The 18,031-nt window shown below is 42.2% G+C and overlaps 1 protein-coding gene across 4 annotated transcripts in view; it reads right to left on the bottom strand.

The window, feature by feature from the left end:
* Positions 1-1,408: 1,408 nt before the first annotated feature.
* fdxr (ferredoxin reductase) overlaps positions 1,409-18,031 on the bottom strand; it is a 39,434-nt gene continuing 22,811 nt past the window's right edge. For 2 of the 4 annotated variants that reach the window (XM_041220662.1, XM_041220663.1), the window contains exons 6-13: positions 17,268-17,381; positions 17,046-17,147; positions 9,847-9,954; positions 9,390-9,474; positions 8,424-8,605; positions 7,026-7,197; positions 4,265-4,438; positions 1,409-2,203 (exon numbers count right to left, since the gene is read on the bottom strand). In XM_041220662.1, the coding sequence (XP_041076596.1) occupies positions 2,073-2,203; positions 4,265-4,438; positions 7,026-7,197; positions 8,424-8,605; positions 9,390-9,474; positions 9,847-9,954; positions 17,046-17,147; positions 17,268-17,381 (1,068 nt within the window). In that variant the 3' untranslated portion in view covers positions 1,409-2,072. The remainder of the gene's footprint in view (positions 2,204-4,264; positions 4,439-7,025; positions 7,198-8,423; positions 8,606-9,389; positions 9,475-9,846; positions 9,955-17,045; positions 17,148-17,267; positions 17,382-18,031) is intronic. The other 2 variants (XM_041220665.1, XM_041220664.1) reach the window with 2 other exon arrangements.

Raw genomic sequence — 18,031 nt, 5'->3', positions numbered from 1 at the left:
TACTGCCTGGTCCTCCTTCACCTCCTTCTGCACCCAGAACTGGATCTCTCACGCCACCTTTAATCTTCAACACCTGCTGGCCTTTATCGCATATCTCGCAACCTTGCTCCTTCCTCAATCAGAAACTACCTATCAGGCATTCAATATCAGTTCTGCCTTCAGTCCATTCCTTCTCAGCACAAAGCACGAGTCGCCGCAGTGTTGTTGGAGAATATGTGAATTGCCGCAGTATTGTTGGAGAACATGCAACCCTAGTGCAGGTGTGCTCTTTGTTCAAGCTTGTCTCACAGACCCTGATTCGCAGTATTTACTTTGGCACTACATTACTATGAATCCACAGAACTTGAATGCATATCCAAAGGAATCTCTTCCAGGTATCTTGTCTTGATATGTTTCTCAATACAAAGCTGAAAAGCAAAACAAGCCATCAAAACAAACACAAAACAGTTACCTGTTGAACCTGCTTCTGTCACAAAGGAAATGTGGTAAACAGAAGAATTTGCAACAATTAGTTGAGATAAATCGACTGTGACGTGCATTCCTCCGACCTCAGTGAACACACAGGCCAACTAACATAGCACTGATGTGAATAGAAATTGAAAATCAACAAGGAACACACTAGACCCAGCTGGAAATATAGCACCAATATGTATTGGTGTGTTTCTTTACTCTGGCACTACATAGTTATGAATATTACATTCGAGGCTTCAAATACTCGACTGGTGCACTGAAGTGAAAAAGGTAAAGACTTCTAGATAGATTAATCCATGCCAAAAACCACCAAACCCCTTGTTTTTAAATTAAATGCTTCATAAGGAAAGTACAGTTAATTGTATATAAAATTACACAATTAACAAAAAAGGGTTTTACCTCACAAGTCAGTGTTGGTAATATTAGCTTTAAACAGGTAAGTGTAAGTTTACCAAAACACCAATAGTCTGCTCCCAAAAATAGTTTGCAAACACTCAGCTGCTCATTTCATAACGTTAATTTGTCTGTATACCTGTCTGTATAACAAAGTGTTTGTGCATGCGCTATCCAGCTGTCTGTTATATAGAAAGCAGCAATATACTATGTTTAAGGTGTTCTCTATAGAGGGAAATGCAAGAGGTGCACATTATACAGTAACTCAAGCCTAATTTAATTTAATGGTTTGTTGTTTTTATTTTTTGTGCGTGACATGCTTTGGGATCTTTATACAAATGTATTGTATCAATTTTCTTTGTTTTGTCTTGTACAGTGCTGAGATCCGCTACATAAATAACATTTGCTTTGATTTGACGTTGTACAGCGCAGACAGGGGCACTGAGGAACTTCATACTTACTTTAATAAGATTCACTGAAGAGGCAGAGAAGCAATGAACAAAAGAATGAAGGGTTAGCTTCACCGATGGAGGCCTGGGTTCAAATCCAGTGGTTCCAGAGATGCGTGAGAGAGGCCCAGGACTGGCAGATAGGCAGGGGGTGTTCGTTTGGTTTTGGTATTTTATGCAGTGTTTCCATTAAATAATTGCACACAGTTCTGACTAATTTGGCTATTTGGTAGAATTTTTAAGCTACCATAAGGATAACAAGCTGTTAGGAGCTCTCCCAGAGCCTGCCTGAGTGCTGGCATCATTACTGACTGTAGCCAGCGCTCCTGCCCTGCACCTTTCACAAGACATTCACAATTATAAATTAAAAAATAATCAATAATGAACTACCATATACAGAGCAAGGAAAAGGCTCAATGCACCTCCAGTTCCAATGTGTACAGTGTTAAGATGACCACACCCCATATGATTTGTTAAGTCAATTGTTGTGTAGTTGTAATGCTTGATCCAGCTCCACACACCTTGTACTTTTCCATATACTTAACATTTCGAAATCTAACATGACATACTGAACTGCTCAGATGGCTTCCAGGAGACTTTTGCAACACCATTTTGTAGTTTCCTTGATTACAAGATGTTAAATAAAAGATTGAAAATATCTATTATTTTTTAAAATTATATCTCAATCCTAAGATTGTAGGTGATGCAAAACATTTGTCCATAGCAGCAGGTTTGTACCCAGCTGTCTCGCAGACTCCCTCACAGACTAGCCACTTTCAGCATGTCCCGCAAATCCACTAGCTTCTCCCGCGGTTTGCCAACCGCCATGCCCCTCGCCGTCTCCACTGCATCAATCTTCTCCCAGCCAGCGAAGGAGACCGGCGTCACACCTTGGGAAGAAAAAAGGGACACATACGGGAACATCTTTATGAGTCACCTTGAAAATATGCTTTTTTTTGTGCCCATAAATATACACAAGAAATATAATATGTTTGGATTCTCCCTTTGCTATTTTCTGTAACACGTCCAAACTGATGAAAACAATATGTCATGGCAAACAGACATATCTCCTTTTGTTACTTCAAAAACCCAATCAAAATGCACACGGCAATAATAATAATATCTCATACTTTTCTCATTAACCCTTTCATGCATGTGTTCCAAAAGTAGTTTTGGAACATAAATTAAGATGTTTTTAAAATTCCATTGCTTTATATGGGGAGAAAATGGCACACTAACATGAGGTCATCATGCATTTGAGCCTTCCATATGTCCCCAGTACAAAGACCAGAATTGATTTTGTTTAATCCGTCCCCGTATGAGGTTGCCCTGCATGAAAGGGTTGAATAATTTCTTGTAAATGGTGTGCTTTTCCCTCAGAATCATTACAATGCTGATTGGGTGGAAGCACATCACTGCATGCCTCTGTTTCTATGAAGAGGGGCTGAAGGGTTCAGGGAATACTGCGAGGGTGCTTCCTGCTTTGAAAACCACAGAACAAGCAAGTGATTGTGATGCAGATGTGGTCTTGGTGCTGGAGATGTATAGGGCTGTGCCCAGGGTTTGTGTCTCATTGGCAGCGTTAGTGTTTGGTGCAGTCTGCCTCTTTCAGGTTTCAACGCTAAACATTTTTGCTGTCAAAAGACTACTGATTAAGACAATGGCTTCAACCTTTGTAAGTGTAAGTAAAATAAAACAAATAAAACTTAGTGATGAATTATACAGAAGGTGAATGCATTGATGGAAACTGAATAGAGAAACACACAACAATAAGAGGCCAGTTTTAAGTGTGCAGGGTTTCTACTCTGATAACCATGTATTGCTTTTGGATGAAGACGTGTTTAACAATCCTGCTGGTGTACGTACCTCTCTGTTTCAGGACAGCGTGCAGAGCGCAGGCCCCTGCTCTGGGGGTGCTGGTGTATGTACCTCTTTGTTTCAGGACAGCGTGCAGGAGCGCAGGCCCCTGCTCTGGGGATGCTGGTGTATGTACCTCCTTGTCTCAGGAGAGTGCAGGCCCCTGCTCTGTGGGTGCTGGTGTATGTACCTCTTTGTTTCAGGAGAGCACAGGCCCCTGCTCTGGGGTGCTGGTGTATGTACCTCTTTGTTTCAGGAGAGCACAGGCCCCTGCTCTGGGGTGCTGGTGTATGTACCTCTTTGTTTCAGAAGAGCACAGGCCCCTGCTCTGGGGTGCTGGTGTATGTACCTCTTTGTTTCAGGAGAGCACAGGCCCCTGCTCTGGCGGTGCTGGTGTATGTACCTCTCTGTTTCAGGAGAGCACAGGCCCCTGCTCTGGCGGTGCTGGTGTATGTACCTCTCTGTTTCAGGACAGCGTAGGCCCCTGCTCTGGGGGTGCTGGTGTATGTACCTCTTTGTTTCAGGAGAGCGTGCAGAGCGCAGGCCCCTGCTCTGGGGATGCTGGTGTATGTACCTCTCTGTTTCAGGACAGAGCAGGTGCCTGCTCTGGGGGTGCTGGTGTATGTACCTCTTTGTTTCAGAAGAGCGTGCAGAGCGCAGGCCCCTGCTCTGGGGATGCTGGTGTATGTACCTCTTTGTTTCAGGTGCTGGTGTAGAGCAGCAGAGCGCAGGCCCCTGCTCTGGGGGTGCTGGTGTATGTACCTCTTTGTTTCAGGACAGCGCAGGTGCCTGCTCTGGGGGTGCATGTACCTCTTTGTTTCAGGCGCAGGCCCCTGCTCTGGGGATGCTGGTGTATGTACCTCTTTGTTTCAGGAGAGCGTGCAGAGTGCAGGCCCCTGCTCTGGGAATGCTGGTGTATGTACCTCTCTGTTTCAGGACAGCGCAGGTGCCTGCTCTGGGGGTGCTGGTGTATGTACCTCTTTGTTTCAGGACAGCGTGCAGAGTGCAGGCCCCTGCTCTGGGGGTGCTGGTGTATGTACCTCTCTGTTTCACGACAGCGCAGGCCCCTGCTCTGGGGGTGCTGGTGTATGTACCTCTTTGTTTCAGGAGAGCATGCAGAGCGCAGGCCCCTGCTCTGGGGGTGCTGGTGTCTAGCTGTCCCGACTCCATGTCCTCCAACACGGAGCAGGCCGTGTCGAAGCTGTCGTTCATGGTGGTGGCAATCACCCCTGTTGGGCCCCTCTTCACCCAGCCACTGCAATACAGGCCTGGAGATAGGAGAGCACCCGCCATCAGAACAGACAGACCTCTCACAAGACCAGCAGACAGAGATGCAACAATTCAGCAATTAATTGATCGCCGATAACCAGGGCTTTTATTAAGTGAGCCTCAATTAAACATTAAAATTACATTGTTCAATTACAATTCCAGGGTCCAACAACAATGACATTGTAAATGCAATGAATTAGGAATTGCACAATTCCACCTGAAACTGAGCCAATGTCTGCTAGCTAACCAGTAACACCTGTTTTCCTTGCACTCTGTTGGACAACAGACCTTCAGTTCGTATTTGTTTTGTGATGTGACATCTAATGAAAACGTATTTGTGTTGATATCACCGGTCTGACACTTAACTGCACGGAACATACAATAACACTTTTAAACATGCAAAATGTCCTTGGTCAGATATCACTTCTTTTCCTTAACCAATATTTTGTTGGTCACACACATACAGAGGGTCCTCAGGGCCCCAATGTTATCGTGTTTTCCTTAAAGCAATTTAGTTTCCGGAAAAGCACATTTTTCGCATTTTTTCGTTGTAGTCTTTGTAACTTTTTTTTTTACTACCAAACTCTAATTTTAGTTTTGAAAACTGTATAAATAAATGCAAAGTGTATAGTGTACAGAACGTATAAGAGCAGGCCAGGAAAAAAATTAATACGGCAGCACTAGACGTTATTTGCACACAGATATCATCAAAACAGCACAGCCATAAATGCATGTGAAAATATGAAAGAATACAAAGATAACTAGTGTATTCATATTTAAATCAATAAGTGTAGTACTTACCTAACTGATTGTTCTAATGCGCTGTTGAAAACTCGATTGTTAAAAAAAGAAAGAACAAATGTTCAATGTATTGTTTTTAACTGGAACTATTTACAAGGTTGTTCGATGTATTTGTTCATATAGAGTTCACAGCCATGCCTTTGATAACAGACTCGTAACATTTATTCATATTTGCAGCATTATCAGAAACAAATGCAGCAATTTGTTCCCATTCAACACTGCACTCGCAGAGAGTTTTGACAATTGACTGGGCTATTGTTGCTCTGTCTGTTTTTTTTTCTGGGAACACAGATTGTAGAAGTTTGACTGCTGAACAGTTATTCTTGTGATCGATTTTGTAAACTACAATATTCAGTACAAAGTGATCTTCATTGTCTGTCATTTCGTCTACCAATATAGACAGCCATCCATCTTTAACAAACTCGAAAAGTTTGCCTCTTTGAGCTTGAAAAACTTTGAGCGCGTACTGTTTCCTCAGCCAGTCGGCTGATGCTACGACTCCCATAGTTTTCATGTTTTGTTCCAAAAATATTTTAAAGCTAGGGTTATCTACCTTTCCAGCGGGATGAATGCTTTTATCAGTGCTTCTGTCAGCTGAAATCTGGCCGTCTCTAACTTCGCCAGCTTTGGTCTGAGCAGTGAACAAACTTGAAACAGTTCTTGCTTTTTCCCCAGTCTCACCAAAATCGCTCTGCACTGACTGCAGTCGTTTTCTTTTCAGGTGTTTCTCGCTTTTAAGATGCTTGACACAAGTGTCCTCTCTATTGGTCTACTGCTTCATTACACACTGAACAAAGTAATATATCATCTGATGAGTGAAACTCACCAGAAGGAAAATCTTTTTTGCGTTATTTTGCTGAAATGCGGGGTGTTGATGCACATCCAGCAGCCATAGTTGCAGTTTAAAAGTTGTTTTTTTTTTTTTTGGTTTGTTTTTTTCAGTGTTTCACTTCCCTTTAACCAGAGCTTAGCGTCAGGAAGCATATAGTAAAAATGAAGTGCATCCAGAAATAATATTTTATAACAAGTGAGCATTCTTTTATAGGACTAAATGTTTAATTATTACATTACGTAAGGTTTTCGCAATACCCTCCCTAAAAATGAAAATTTCGCATTTTGTCGTGATTTTTCGTGCTCGCGATAGAATCGTGGCCCTGCTCATAATCATGTAATACCTCACACAGTACCTTTAACCACAGTAAAGGTAAAAATATTAGGATAAAGATCAAGAGTTTCTCATACTATAGCCAGTTATCATGTTCACAGTGTTATTATTGTGATAGACAGACAGAAGGAGAGAGGTCCGGACATGACTAGTGATTTAAAGCCGAGCCTGCAAGAAAGTCTAACACCTGGAAACAATCTTGACCTTGAGTGGCTAACCTGGATGCTGGTAGCTTAATATAGGGGGAGAAAATCAATGACTATAAGTGCGCTAGAGTTTAAATTGCATTCCCTCGTTCAGGTCACCACAACTATGCAAGCTTCAGGAAGAGCTGTTTTCATTGACTATAGGCTTTGCTTTTTCAATAAGGAGAATAAAAATAATCATTGACTGCTTATTTAAACTAATCTATTAGCAGACAGTAAAATGTTTACTTGTATGAGTGACCGAAACAGGAGTACAATTTAAACAGTCAGAACAGTTGGAGACAGTTTTCCAATAAAATTCGTCTATGTACAGTGTCTCTGGTAGTTGCTCCAGCCATTCTTCTAAGATGAATTCTGCACAGTATGAACAGTGATTTTCCACTTATTCCACATTTAATAAAAACAGTGACTGACCAGGAGCCTGCTGCACGCGGCCCATTCTGTTGGGAATGATGGCCTGCCGCAGGTCAAAGGGCACGGCCGGGTCAATGGGCAGACTCTGGTAGCCAATGCTGCTCACGATGAGCCCGCACTCCACTTCCTCCACTTCCCCCGTCAGCACTGCCCTGGCACGCTCCCCCGAGCCCTGCAGAGACAAGTACGTGGTCAGAGAGAGAAATTTCAACATCTCCTCCACCTCCCCCGTCAGCACTGCCCGGGCACGCTCCCCCCGAGCCCTGCAGAGACAAGCACGCGGTCAGAGAGAGAAATTTCAACACCTCCTCCACCTCCACCATCAGCAGTACCCTGGCACGCTTCCCCGAGCCCTGCAGAGACAAGCACTTGGTCAGAGAGAGAAATTTCAACACTTCTCCACGTCCCACCCGTCAGCACTGCCTGGGCACGCTCCCCCCGAGTTTTGTCTCAATGTTTAACCCTTCAGGTCCAATTTATTTTCATATGCGATTTATTTTACATGCAATGTTTTAATCCCCCCCCCCCCAGAGTAAAACAGGTTTAAAATGTATTACATGCCAAAACAACATCAGTACTGCATCTCCAGCCAATCCCCACTAGTTGTTGGCTGTATTTTTCACATATCTCTGTATAGACGTGCATTCTGATAAATCCTCTCCTGATCACTCGTTTTATTACTATAACATCTCAAAAAGCTCTGCAAATGTCAGTGATATTCACTGAGTGCTGGATGCGCTTATCTGTGTGGTGCACTGGCTAGCTCTATTGCTCACACGCCCCTTTTGTTTCGGCTTCATTCAGCTCCTATCAGTCTCACTCAGCCACTGAATGGTTTGCTCTGCTTCTTCCAGAGAAAAAACGATAGAGACTTGTGCTTTACATCTTTTTTGATGATGTCGGACAGAGTCTGGCATCGGACTGGAAAGGGAAAATTGTAATGTCAGACCTGGTCCGATATAGTTTGCAAAGGGTTAAAGGTTATCAGAAATTTGCATGTGAAATATCCATAATAAGTGAGACATACTTTAGTTTGGGCCTCTCCACTATAACCTGTCGGTTATAGCGGTACCAAAACAGTCACTAAACAACTAGAGTAACATGTAAGAACAAGTGTTTATTAAGACATATTTTGAACTAAAATACATAATCAACAGAAAAAAGTAAATGCATCTTTTCTTTCACTTTTAAACAATCCTCCTAGTTATGATTTCATCAGCAGAACATTTGGCAGACAAACAGCCTCTATCACAATTTTAAAGATACCAGTTTAAACTAATTCTGTTATCATTCATCTTAACTTGATTCCATCTGCAAGGTTCCATTAAACAGACCCTAGAGCGGAAAATGACCCATGATATAGTGTTGGTTGCTATTGTTTCAGGCCCTGCCTCCTACCTCCAGGCGGGTGACAGCCAATCGGATCCCTGCTGCTCTGCTCCTGTCTGGGCTGGGTAGGATGTGGGCAGGGCTGCGCAAGAAACGAAGACTCCACTCACGCTCTGCATCCTTCCCAGCAGCGTTCTCCAGTGCTGCCTTCATCAGGAGCTCCGTGAGACGCTTGCGGGGTCTGGGGACGTCTGCAACACAACGGAGACACACACTCCCTGAGCACACTGTCTGCAACACACCAGGACACACACACTCCCTGAGCACACCAGAACACACACACACATACTCCCTGAGCACACCAAGACGCACACACACCCCCACACACTTTCCCTGAGCGCACCAGGACACACACACACACCCTAAACACACCAGGGCGCGCGCACACACACACACACACACTCCCTGAGCACACCAGGAAACACAAACACGCTCCCTGAGCACACCAGGACGGACACACACACACTCCCTGAGTACACCAGGACACACACACACACACACACACACACACTCCCTGAGCACACCAGAGCACATACACACTCCCTGAGCACAGCAGGACACACACACACACACATACACTCCCTGAGCACACCAGAGCACACACACACTCCCTGAGCACACCAAGTCACACACACAAACTCTCTGAGCACACCAACACACACACACACACATACACACTGAGCACACCAGGACACACACACACACACTCCCTGAGCACACCAAGTCACACACACACACACACACTGAGCACACCAGGACACACACACACACTCAACTGAGCAACCCAGGACACACACACAGATTTGGATGAAAACCTGTCTGGCATTACTTGACAATCAGCATCATGACCTGCCGAGCGCAGGATATACGGAGTGTGATGGATGGAAAAATAATCCTGTCCTTTCCATTGGCAATAGATACATATTGAAACACACAAAGCAGATCCGATGATAAACACGTTAACCCCTTCCTCACCTTGTACAGCCTCTCTGAGCCCTTGGAAGTCCCGCGGGTCAAGGGCAGGCTTGGTCCCGGGCAGGTTTATCATCTCCCTCAGCTCCTGCACACAGACAGAGACTGTTATTAGAAATATACAGACATTTACAAGAACGAAAGAAACGATGAACAAAAGAAAGGAATGCTTAAAAGAATGGATAAAATAATGAAATTAACTAAAGTGACAGAGTGAAACAAAAAAGAACTAAAAGAACTAAAGAAATAGAAATACAAAGAACTACAGAAACAAAGAATTGCAAAAAATATCAAATGAAAGACAGAGAACAACATAAGCAACTAATAATAAAGAGACAGAAAGAGAAAAGTAAAGACAAAAAGAAAAAAATTATGACAAAGAAAAAGAAAGAAACAAACAAAGAAAGAAAGCTGAGGTTACAGTAGAATAAAGTGGTTTGTGTAAAGGATCCCTGCCCACCTTGATTGTGCAGGCAACCTGTAGGGGGCCCCGTCTCCCCACAATCAGCACCCTCCTCACTCTGCTGCCCCCGATGGCCTCCAAGGAACTCGCAGTGATGTCTGTTTTCTGAAACGAGTGACAGGAATGATAGGGAACCTGCAGTGATGTCTGCTTTCTGAAAGGAGTGACAGGAATGATCCTGATGAGGGTCCTGCAGTGGACTGGGCACTGATACCAAACAAAACAAATCCTGAAAAAAAACAGGTGGTTACAATTTAATGTAGACCCAAATAGTAAGTGTATTTGAGTATTTTCTGATATCACTGGTAATGATTGTCACATATTGGCTGAAAGAAAGAAGCATCCATCAAAATTATATTTAAAAGAACCTTAGAGCTCACCACATAATCCCACTAAAATCAAATATGAATCACTGTCAATCTCTATGTCTCACATTTTCCTTTATGAAAGACGCACACATTGTGGTAAACGTGTTTTGGGTATTTTGTAACTGATATTTTTAGTATCAATTAAAGAGCTAAGTATTTTACATGATGAGTGCAGAGACCTTGAAAACACTTCACAAGAAAAGCAGAGGAAAAAAATAACATTAACAAATCAAACACATTTACCATAACGTGTGTGCCAGTGAAACATGAGACATACAAATTGACAGTAATTTCAATTAGGTAAGATTTACTGGAAACGTCTGGTGAGCTCTTACAGTGTGCTTTTAATTATTACCATCAGATAACAGATTATTGAAGTGTGTGTTTGTTCCACACTGCCGGTAGAAAGCATGGTTTTTTGTACTTAGTTCAGTGTTTAATGGCGTTGTGATACATATTGGACTTGTATTCTGTTAGAAAGTGCAACAGCCCTTCAGTTCAGGGAGCAGTTAAGTCTGTAAATGTTTAGTTCTCTGACTTTGGCTTTTTAAAATAAACTCTATTGGCAAGGTCACTGGCAAACCCAAATAAACAATGCTGGCCTGCAGATGAGGACAGGGATAGTCTGGCAAAACAACACCTGCTGTCTCAGAGAACACACACGAGACAATGAACAGCAAACAACTTCAAATCTTACTTTCTAACTGAGCCCCACTTTTTTATGATGTTTGCAACCAGTATGATGTTTGTAATAAGTGCTTTGTATTACAATCACTCAAATGCCGTGTTCTTGTTTGTTAATGTGGTGCGTCTGTGTTCAGGTGCTTTCACCTGATTCAGGACCTTCTCTTCAGTTCTGGTTTCCTGCCATACACACAGGTAAGTAAGATATGTAGCATGACACGTAATCAGTCAGTGTGCTTGTAGAAGCAAGAGCCAGAGTCATCTAGTGATATGACACTTTGGTTCAAGTTTACTTTTGTTTTGCTGGCAATATCCAACATTAGAGTAAGTGCAATAAAAAAAACTCTACATTATTTTCTATGTGTTTCCCTTTAAAACAATGTGTTATCAATATGAACTGTATGTTGTTTTTTGACGTACAGAGATTATATAAACTATTTGAAATAGCTTTCAACATAGTTCATCTGCTTCAATATAAAAGCCTACTAGCAACGCTCTCATTTCTAATATTAATCAAAGCACTGGCACCTCAGATCAAATGCAAACCCACATCCTGGGTCAGATCACTTGTACCTTTGAGAAACAGTCATTGTTTTTTTGACATTGTCACGTATTGATGGCCATTAAGAAAACCAATTCTATAGGGTTTCCTGCACAGTCATATATGACCAAGTCATTTCACAACGCTGAAAGATAAAATAAAACCCACCCATTTCACAATACTGAAAGCTGAAGCGAAACCCTATGTCAGCTGTTTAACTTGGCTTAATGTCTGTTCCGCACACTTGACTGCTTTCACATAAAAGTAATTACACCTGAATAGTGCCCCATCACAACAGAACTAGCTGGTGTTGTATAACATGAAGCACAAAATGCATCATTTACAAGCGTGCTAACCAAGACTGTCAAATGCCTTTGTCAGCGTGAAAAACCTTGCCACTCATGTGATTTTTTTTTTTGTTTTAGGTTTGTGTTTTGTTTTTTCCCCGAATTCGTTTTTTCTTTAAACATTAAATGTTACAGACATCAAATAGTTTACATTACAGGACTGGCACCTACCTAAATACTTCCTTTGCTGTAGGTCACACGGTCTGATTGCCCCTCGACCACTGGAGTAACACTGACCTACAGCACAGGGGTGATCAGGTGCCAGGAAATAGCTGCACATCTCAAATGAAAGCATAAAATAAACATGATAATTTGGGCAGTGATGGCTAGGACTGAGGCAAGAAATGATTAAGCTTCAGTTAGCACTCGTTTATTGCTTATTACAAGCAATCGCGACCAAGAAAGGGATTCCCTGAAATCAGTTTCACAGAACTATCCCAATTGCTGATTACATGTTCACTGACCGTTATCAGCACTGATAAGAGTAACCTTCGTCCTCCCCAGTGATCATGAGATCATTTTCCAATATTTTGGAAAGGAGTTATAGCAATTAATTTTGAATGTTTTTTTTTTTTTTTTTTTTTTTATATATATAACTCCAATTAGTTTTAAAAAAAGCTGACCGGATCCTTCTAGAATATATCACAAACGCAAAGATAAAAACTGTCAAGGCAGATTGATGATCAGATTTAATTGGCACTCTTGATGTAATCAATGGAGGGAAAATCTTATATAAGCCCAAAGCAAGACCCCACTCGATACCACTGAACTTGACCTTGCAAGATAACGTGGTCCATGCTCTGAGGGTCTCTGAAAAACTGAAGCTGTTTGGTCGTATTTAGAAGTCTGCCTGTAAAAGACAGCTCTTGTTTTTATGTTGTATTCTACAACTACACTTCCATACAGTGGAAGGTAAGAAGAATTTTGAATTTATATCTCATTTATATTGATGCACTGCTATAAGGTATGAGAATTATATTTTCGCTTTGGAGAGTGATATATTGTATGTTGTAGGATTTAGAGGTAGGCACTTTAGCTTTTTGCATTTTATAGCCTGAAGGCTAAGCATATGACATTTGTATTACTGTATTGAAGTCTTAATGCTGTTAAACCTGTAAAGGCACTGGAATCGCCCATGCTGCCTATTAGCAGGGATCCAAAGTGGCTTGCAACCACTAGATCCATTATTAAGCATTTAATAAATCGAAGGACAACTAATACTGCGCTGATCTGTTAAAACTTCAAATAAAATGAGTCTGTGTGATTTTCTTGATTATTAAAAAGTTGTCAGGACATATAGCATGCCCAGTGCACGTACAAATCAACTTACAGGAGTTTAAAACATCTCTGTCCTCCTTAAAAGTCTCCCCTGAGTTTAACAGTGTGCTTAGAGCAATATATATATATATATATATATATATATATATATATATATATATATATATATATATATATATATATATATATATACACACAGTACTGTGCAAAAGTTTTAGGCAGGTGTGAAAAAATGCTGTAAAGTAAGAATGCTTTCAAAAATAGACATGTTAATAGATTATATTTATCAATTAACTAAATGCCAAGTGCGTGAACAGAAGAGAAATCTACATCAAATCCATATTTGGTGTGACCACCGGTTGCCTTCAAAACAGCATCAATTCTTCTAGGTACACTTGCACAAAGTCAGGGATTTTGTAGGCATATAGTCAGGTGTATGATTAAACAATTATACCAAACAGGTGCTAATGATCATCAATTCAATATGTAGGTTGAAACACAATCATTAACAGAAACAGCTGTGTAGGAGGAATAAAACTGGGTGAGGAACAGCCAAACTCAGCTAACAAGGTGAGGTTGCTGAAGACAGTTTACTGTCAAAAGTCATACACCATGGCAAGACTGAGCACAGCAACAAGACACAAGGTAGTTATACTGCATCAGCAAGGTCTCTCCCAGGCAGAAATTTCAAAGCAGACAGGGGTTTCCAGATGTGCTGTCCAAGCTCTTTTGAGGAAGCATAAAGAAACTGGCAACGTTGAAGACAGTAGACGCAGTGGTCGGCCAAGGAAACTTACTGCAGCAGATGAAAGACACATCATGCTTACTTCTCTTCGCAATCAGAAGACGTCCAGCAATGCCATCAGCTCAGAATTGGCAGAAAACAGTGGGACCCTGGTACACCCATCTACTGTCCGGAAAGGTCTGGTCAGAAGTGGCCTTCATGGAAGACTTGCAGCCAAAAAGCCATACCTCCGACATGGAAACAAGGCCAAGCGACTCAACTATGTATGAAAACACAGGAACTGGGGTGCAGAAAAATGGCAGCAGGTGCTCTGGACTGATGAGTCAAAATTTGAAATATTTGGCTGTAGCAGAAGGCAGTTAGTTCACCGAAGGGCTGGAGAGCGGTACACAAATGAGTGTCAGCAGTTTCCTTGCAAGTTTGGGGCTGCATTTCTGCAAATGGACTTGGGGATTTGGTCAGAATTAATGGTCTCCTCAATGCTGAGAAGTACAGGCAGATACTTATAAATCATGCAATACCATCAGGGAGGGATCTGATTGGCCCCAAATTTATTCTGCAGAATGACAACGACCCCAAACATACAGCGAAAGTCATTAAGAACTATCTTCAGCGTAAAGAAGAACAAGGAGTCCTGGAAGTGATGGTATGGCCCCCACAGAGCCCTGATCTCAACATCATCGAGTCTGTCTGGGATTACATGAAGAGAAAGAAGCAACTAAGGCTGCCTAAATCCACAGAAGAACTGTGGTTAGTTCTCCAAGATGTTTGGGCCAACCCACCTGCCGAGTTCCTTCAAAAACTGTGTGGAAGTGTACCTAGAAGAAATGATGCTGTTTTGAAGGCAAAGGGTGGTCACACCAAATATTGATTTGATGTGGATTTTTCATCTGTTCACTCACTTTGCATTTTGTTAATTGATAAATATAATCTATTAACATGTCTATTTTTGAAAGCATTCTTACTTTACAGCATTTTTTCACACCTGCCTAAAACTTTTGCACAGTACTGTATATATGTACAGACACACACATACACACACAGTGCCTATAAGGAAGTATTCACCCTCCTTGGACGTTTTCACAGTTTGTTGTGTTACAACCTGAAATCTTGATGCATTTAAATAGGATTTTTTTTTTTCCTTTGATTTACACAACCTACTCAACACTTTCAATGTTTGAAAAAAATGGGGGGGGGGATATCAATTAAAAATAAAAACCTGAAAAGTTTTCATTAGATAAGTGTTCACCCCCTTTGCTATAACGCTCCTACATAAGCTCAGGTGCAACCAACTGACTTCAGAATTCACACAATAAGTTAAATGGACTGTGCATCTGTGTGCAATAAAAGTAGTTCACATGATTTCCGATTAAATACACCTGTCTCTGTAAGGTCCCACAGTTGGGTAGTGCATTCAAAGCAAAGATACTACCAGGAAGACCAAGAAGCTTTCAAAACAACTCTGGGATAAAGTTTTGGAAAGGCACAGATCAGGGGAGTGGTATAAAAAGATTTCAAAAAGACACTGAATATCACTTGGAGTATAGTCAAGTTGATCATTAAGAAGTGGAAGGTATACTGCACCAACTAGAATCTGCTTAAAGCAGGCATTGGTCAGAGAAGCCAACAAGAGGCCAATGACAACTCTGAAAGACCTACAGCGTTCCATGGTTGCGATGGGAGAAACTGTCCATGTGTCAACAATAGTTGAGGTACTCCACAAATCTGGCCTGTATGGAAGAGTGACAAGGAAGACATTTCTGAAAAAAAATCCCATGTAAAATCCTGCTTGGAATTTGCAAAAAGGTATGTGGAAGATTGAAAAGATGTGGCAAAAGATTCTGTGGTCCGATGAAACAAAAATTGAACTACTTGGCCTAAATACAAAACTTTATGTCTAGTGAAAACCCAGCACATCACCCAGATGACACCTTCCCTACTGTGAAGCATGGTGGTGGCAGCATCATCAGCAGGGACTGGGAAGCTTGTCAGGATAGAGGGCAAAATGGATGGAGCTAAATACAGGCAAGGCAAGCTAAATACAAGGAAAATCTGCTTCAGTCTGCAAAGGACCTAAAACTGGGATGGAGATTCACCTTTCAGCAGGGCAATGACCCCAAGCACACAGCCAAAGCGACACTGGAGTGGCGTAAAAACAAGAAAGTGAATGTCCTAGAGTGGCCCAGTCTAAGCCCGGACTTCAATCCGATTCAGAATCTGTGGAAAGACTGGAAGACTGCTGTCCTCCAGCAATCCCCATCCAACTTGACAGAGCTTGAACAATTTTACCTAGAAGAATGGGCGAATATTGCACGATGCAGATGTGCAAACCTGGTAGACTTACCCCAAAAGACTCACAGCTGTAATTGTTTGAATTATATATATATATATATATATATATATATATATATATATATATATATATATATATATATATATATATATAAAGAGTATGTGCAATTCTGACAGTACTGAGAGTCTCCAAATACTGTATTGACAGAGACACAACTCAGATGGCAGCTGTTTAAAGCTCAAGGTCTAGAAGTCCACATCGTTATTTTCTCTCCCAGGCTGCTTTATTGGGTATTTCCTATAACCTTTTCAACTCAGTTCTTGTAAATCAGTCTGAATAGCCGGCCAAATTATACCTTAGCCCGTTTGATGTTTTGATTGTATTTACTGATTATGACGAAATCGGGAGTCAAGCCAAAAATGAGAGCAACTGCAACTGTGAGAAGCACCTGTCCTGCACGCTAGGAGCGGCTGCTGACTCAGAAAGAAAATCCTCTTTCATTCGCAGCGGGAGAGGGGATCTGTTTTTGGTTTCAGGTTGCATCTCGGTCAGGTCATGGGTCTAAAGTGTAAAGAGCTTTCCCCAGACAATATCATACACACAACACTGCAGAGCTGTATAGAGGTCTATAGGAAAGAGAACTCCACTCAAAACAGGAGACCCACAAAGTAACCCAATATATCATTTTCTATTTAGTTGCCTGTGCAAGTGAACACTTCCTCTATATTACCAGCAGTAAAACATGCACCTTCATCCACAGTAAGTGTGCACTAGATGGTGCTGGCGCTTAATAATATAAAAAAGGCTGCTTTAGCCTTTGCTCTATAGGTGTGGGGCTGGAAACTGAAGTTAAACAGCAGTCTCTGAACTCGGGTCAAAACCTGACGCACCTAGGGAGGGGTTACAGATGTCATACCCCCTTGAAGGATGATTGACCCACCTTGAGCAGCTCCAGAGGGGACAGCAGGATCCTGGCCACATCCAGAGCCACGTTCCCCTGCCCCAGAATCACCGCCGTCTCAGTGCTTAGGTCCGGCTTCAGCTGCAAACACAGGAACACACACAGGTCCACTGCTGCAAACACCATGTACACATTTATAAGATGATCTGTATTGTTGCAATATGAATCCGTGGTAGTGCAGGCAGCTCCGTGGTTACTCACGTCCTTGTTCCCTGGCACCCCATTGTACCAGCCCACAAAGTCTTTAGCGGAGTGCACTCCAGACAGCTCCTCCCCAGGGATCCCCAGGCTCCTGCTCCCTTCAGCACCATAGCTCTGCAGGCAGAGACCCAAACAACACAATACAACACACTGCAGAGACACAAACACAACAAAAAACAACACACTGCAGAGACCCAAACACAACACAATACAATACAGAGACCCAAACACAACACTCTTCAGAGACCCAAACACAACACAACACACTGCAGAGACCACAACACAACACTGCAGAGACCCAAATAACACAATACAACACTGTTCAGAGACCCAAACACAACACACTGCAGACCCAAACACAACACAACACGCTGCAGAGACCCAAACACAATGTAACTAACTGCAAAGACCACAACACAACACAACACACTGCAGACACCCAAACACAACACTCTGCAGAGACCCAAATAACACAATACAACACTGTTCAGAGACCCAAACACAACACACTGCAGACCCAAACACAACACAACACGCTGCAGAGACCCAAACACAATGCAACTAACTGCAAAGACCACAACACAACACAACACACTGCAGACACCCAAACACAACACACTAGAGAGCCCCAAACACAACACTCTGCAGAGACCCAAACACAACACACTGCAGGAACCCAAACAATACATATACAGTGCCTATAGAAAGTCTACACCCTCTTGAACCTTTTTCACATTTTGTTGTGTCAGTGCCTCAGAGTTTCA

The sequence above is a fragment of the Polyodon spathula genome, chromosome 20, assembly GCF_017654505.1.
Source record: "Polyodon spathula isolate WHYD16114869_AA chromosome 20, ASM1765450v1, whole genome shotgun sequence".
Lineage (NCBI taxonomy): Eukaryota > Metazoa > Chordata > Actinopteri > Acipenseriformes > Polyodontidae > Polyodon > Polyodon spathula.
The sequence above is the reverse complement of the archived record's forward strand: the minus strand, read 5'-3'. Positions and strand labels throughout refer to the sequence as shown.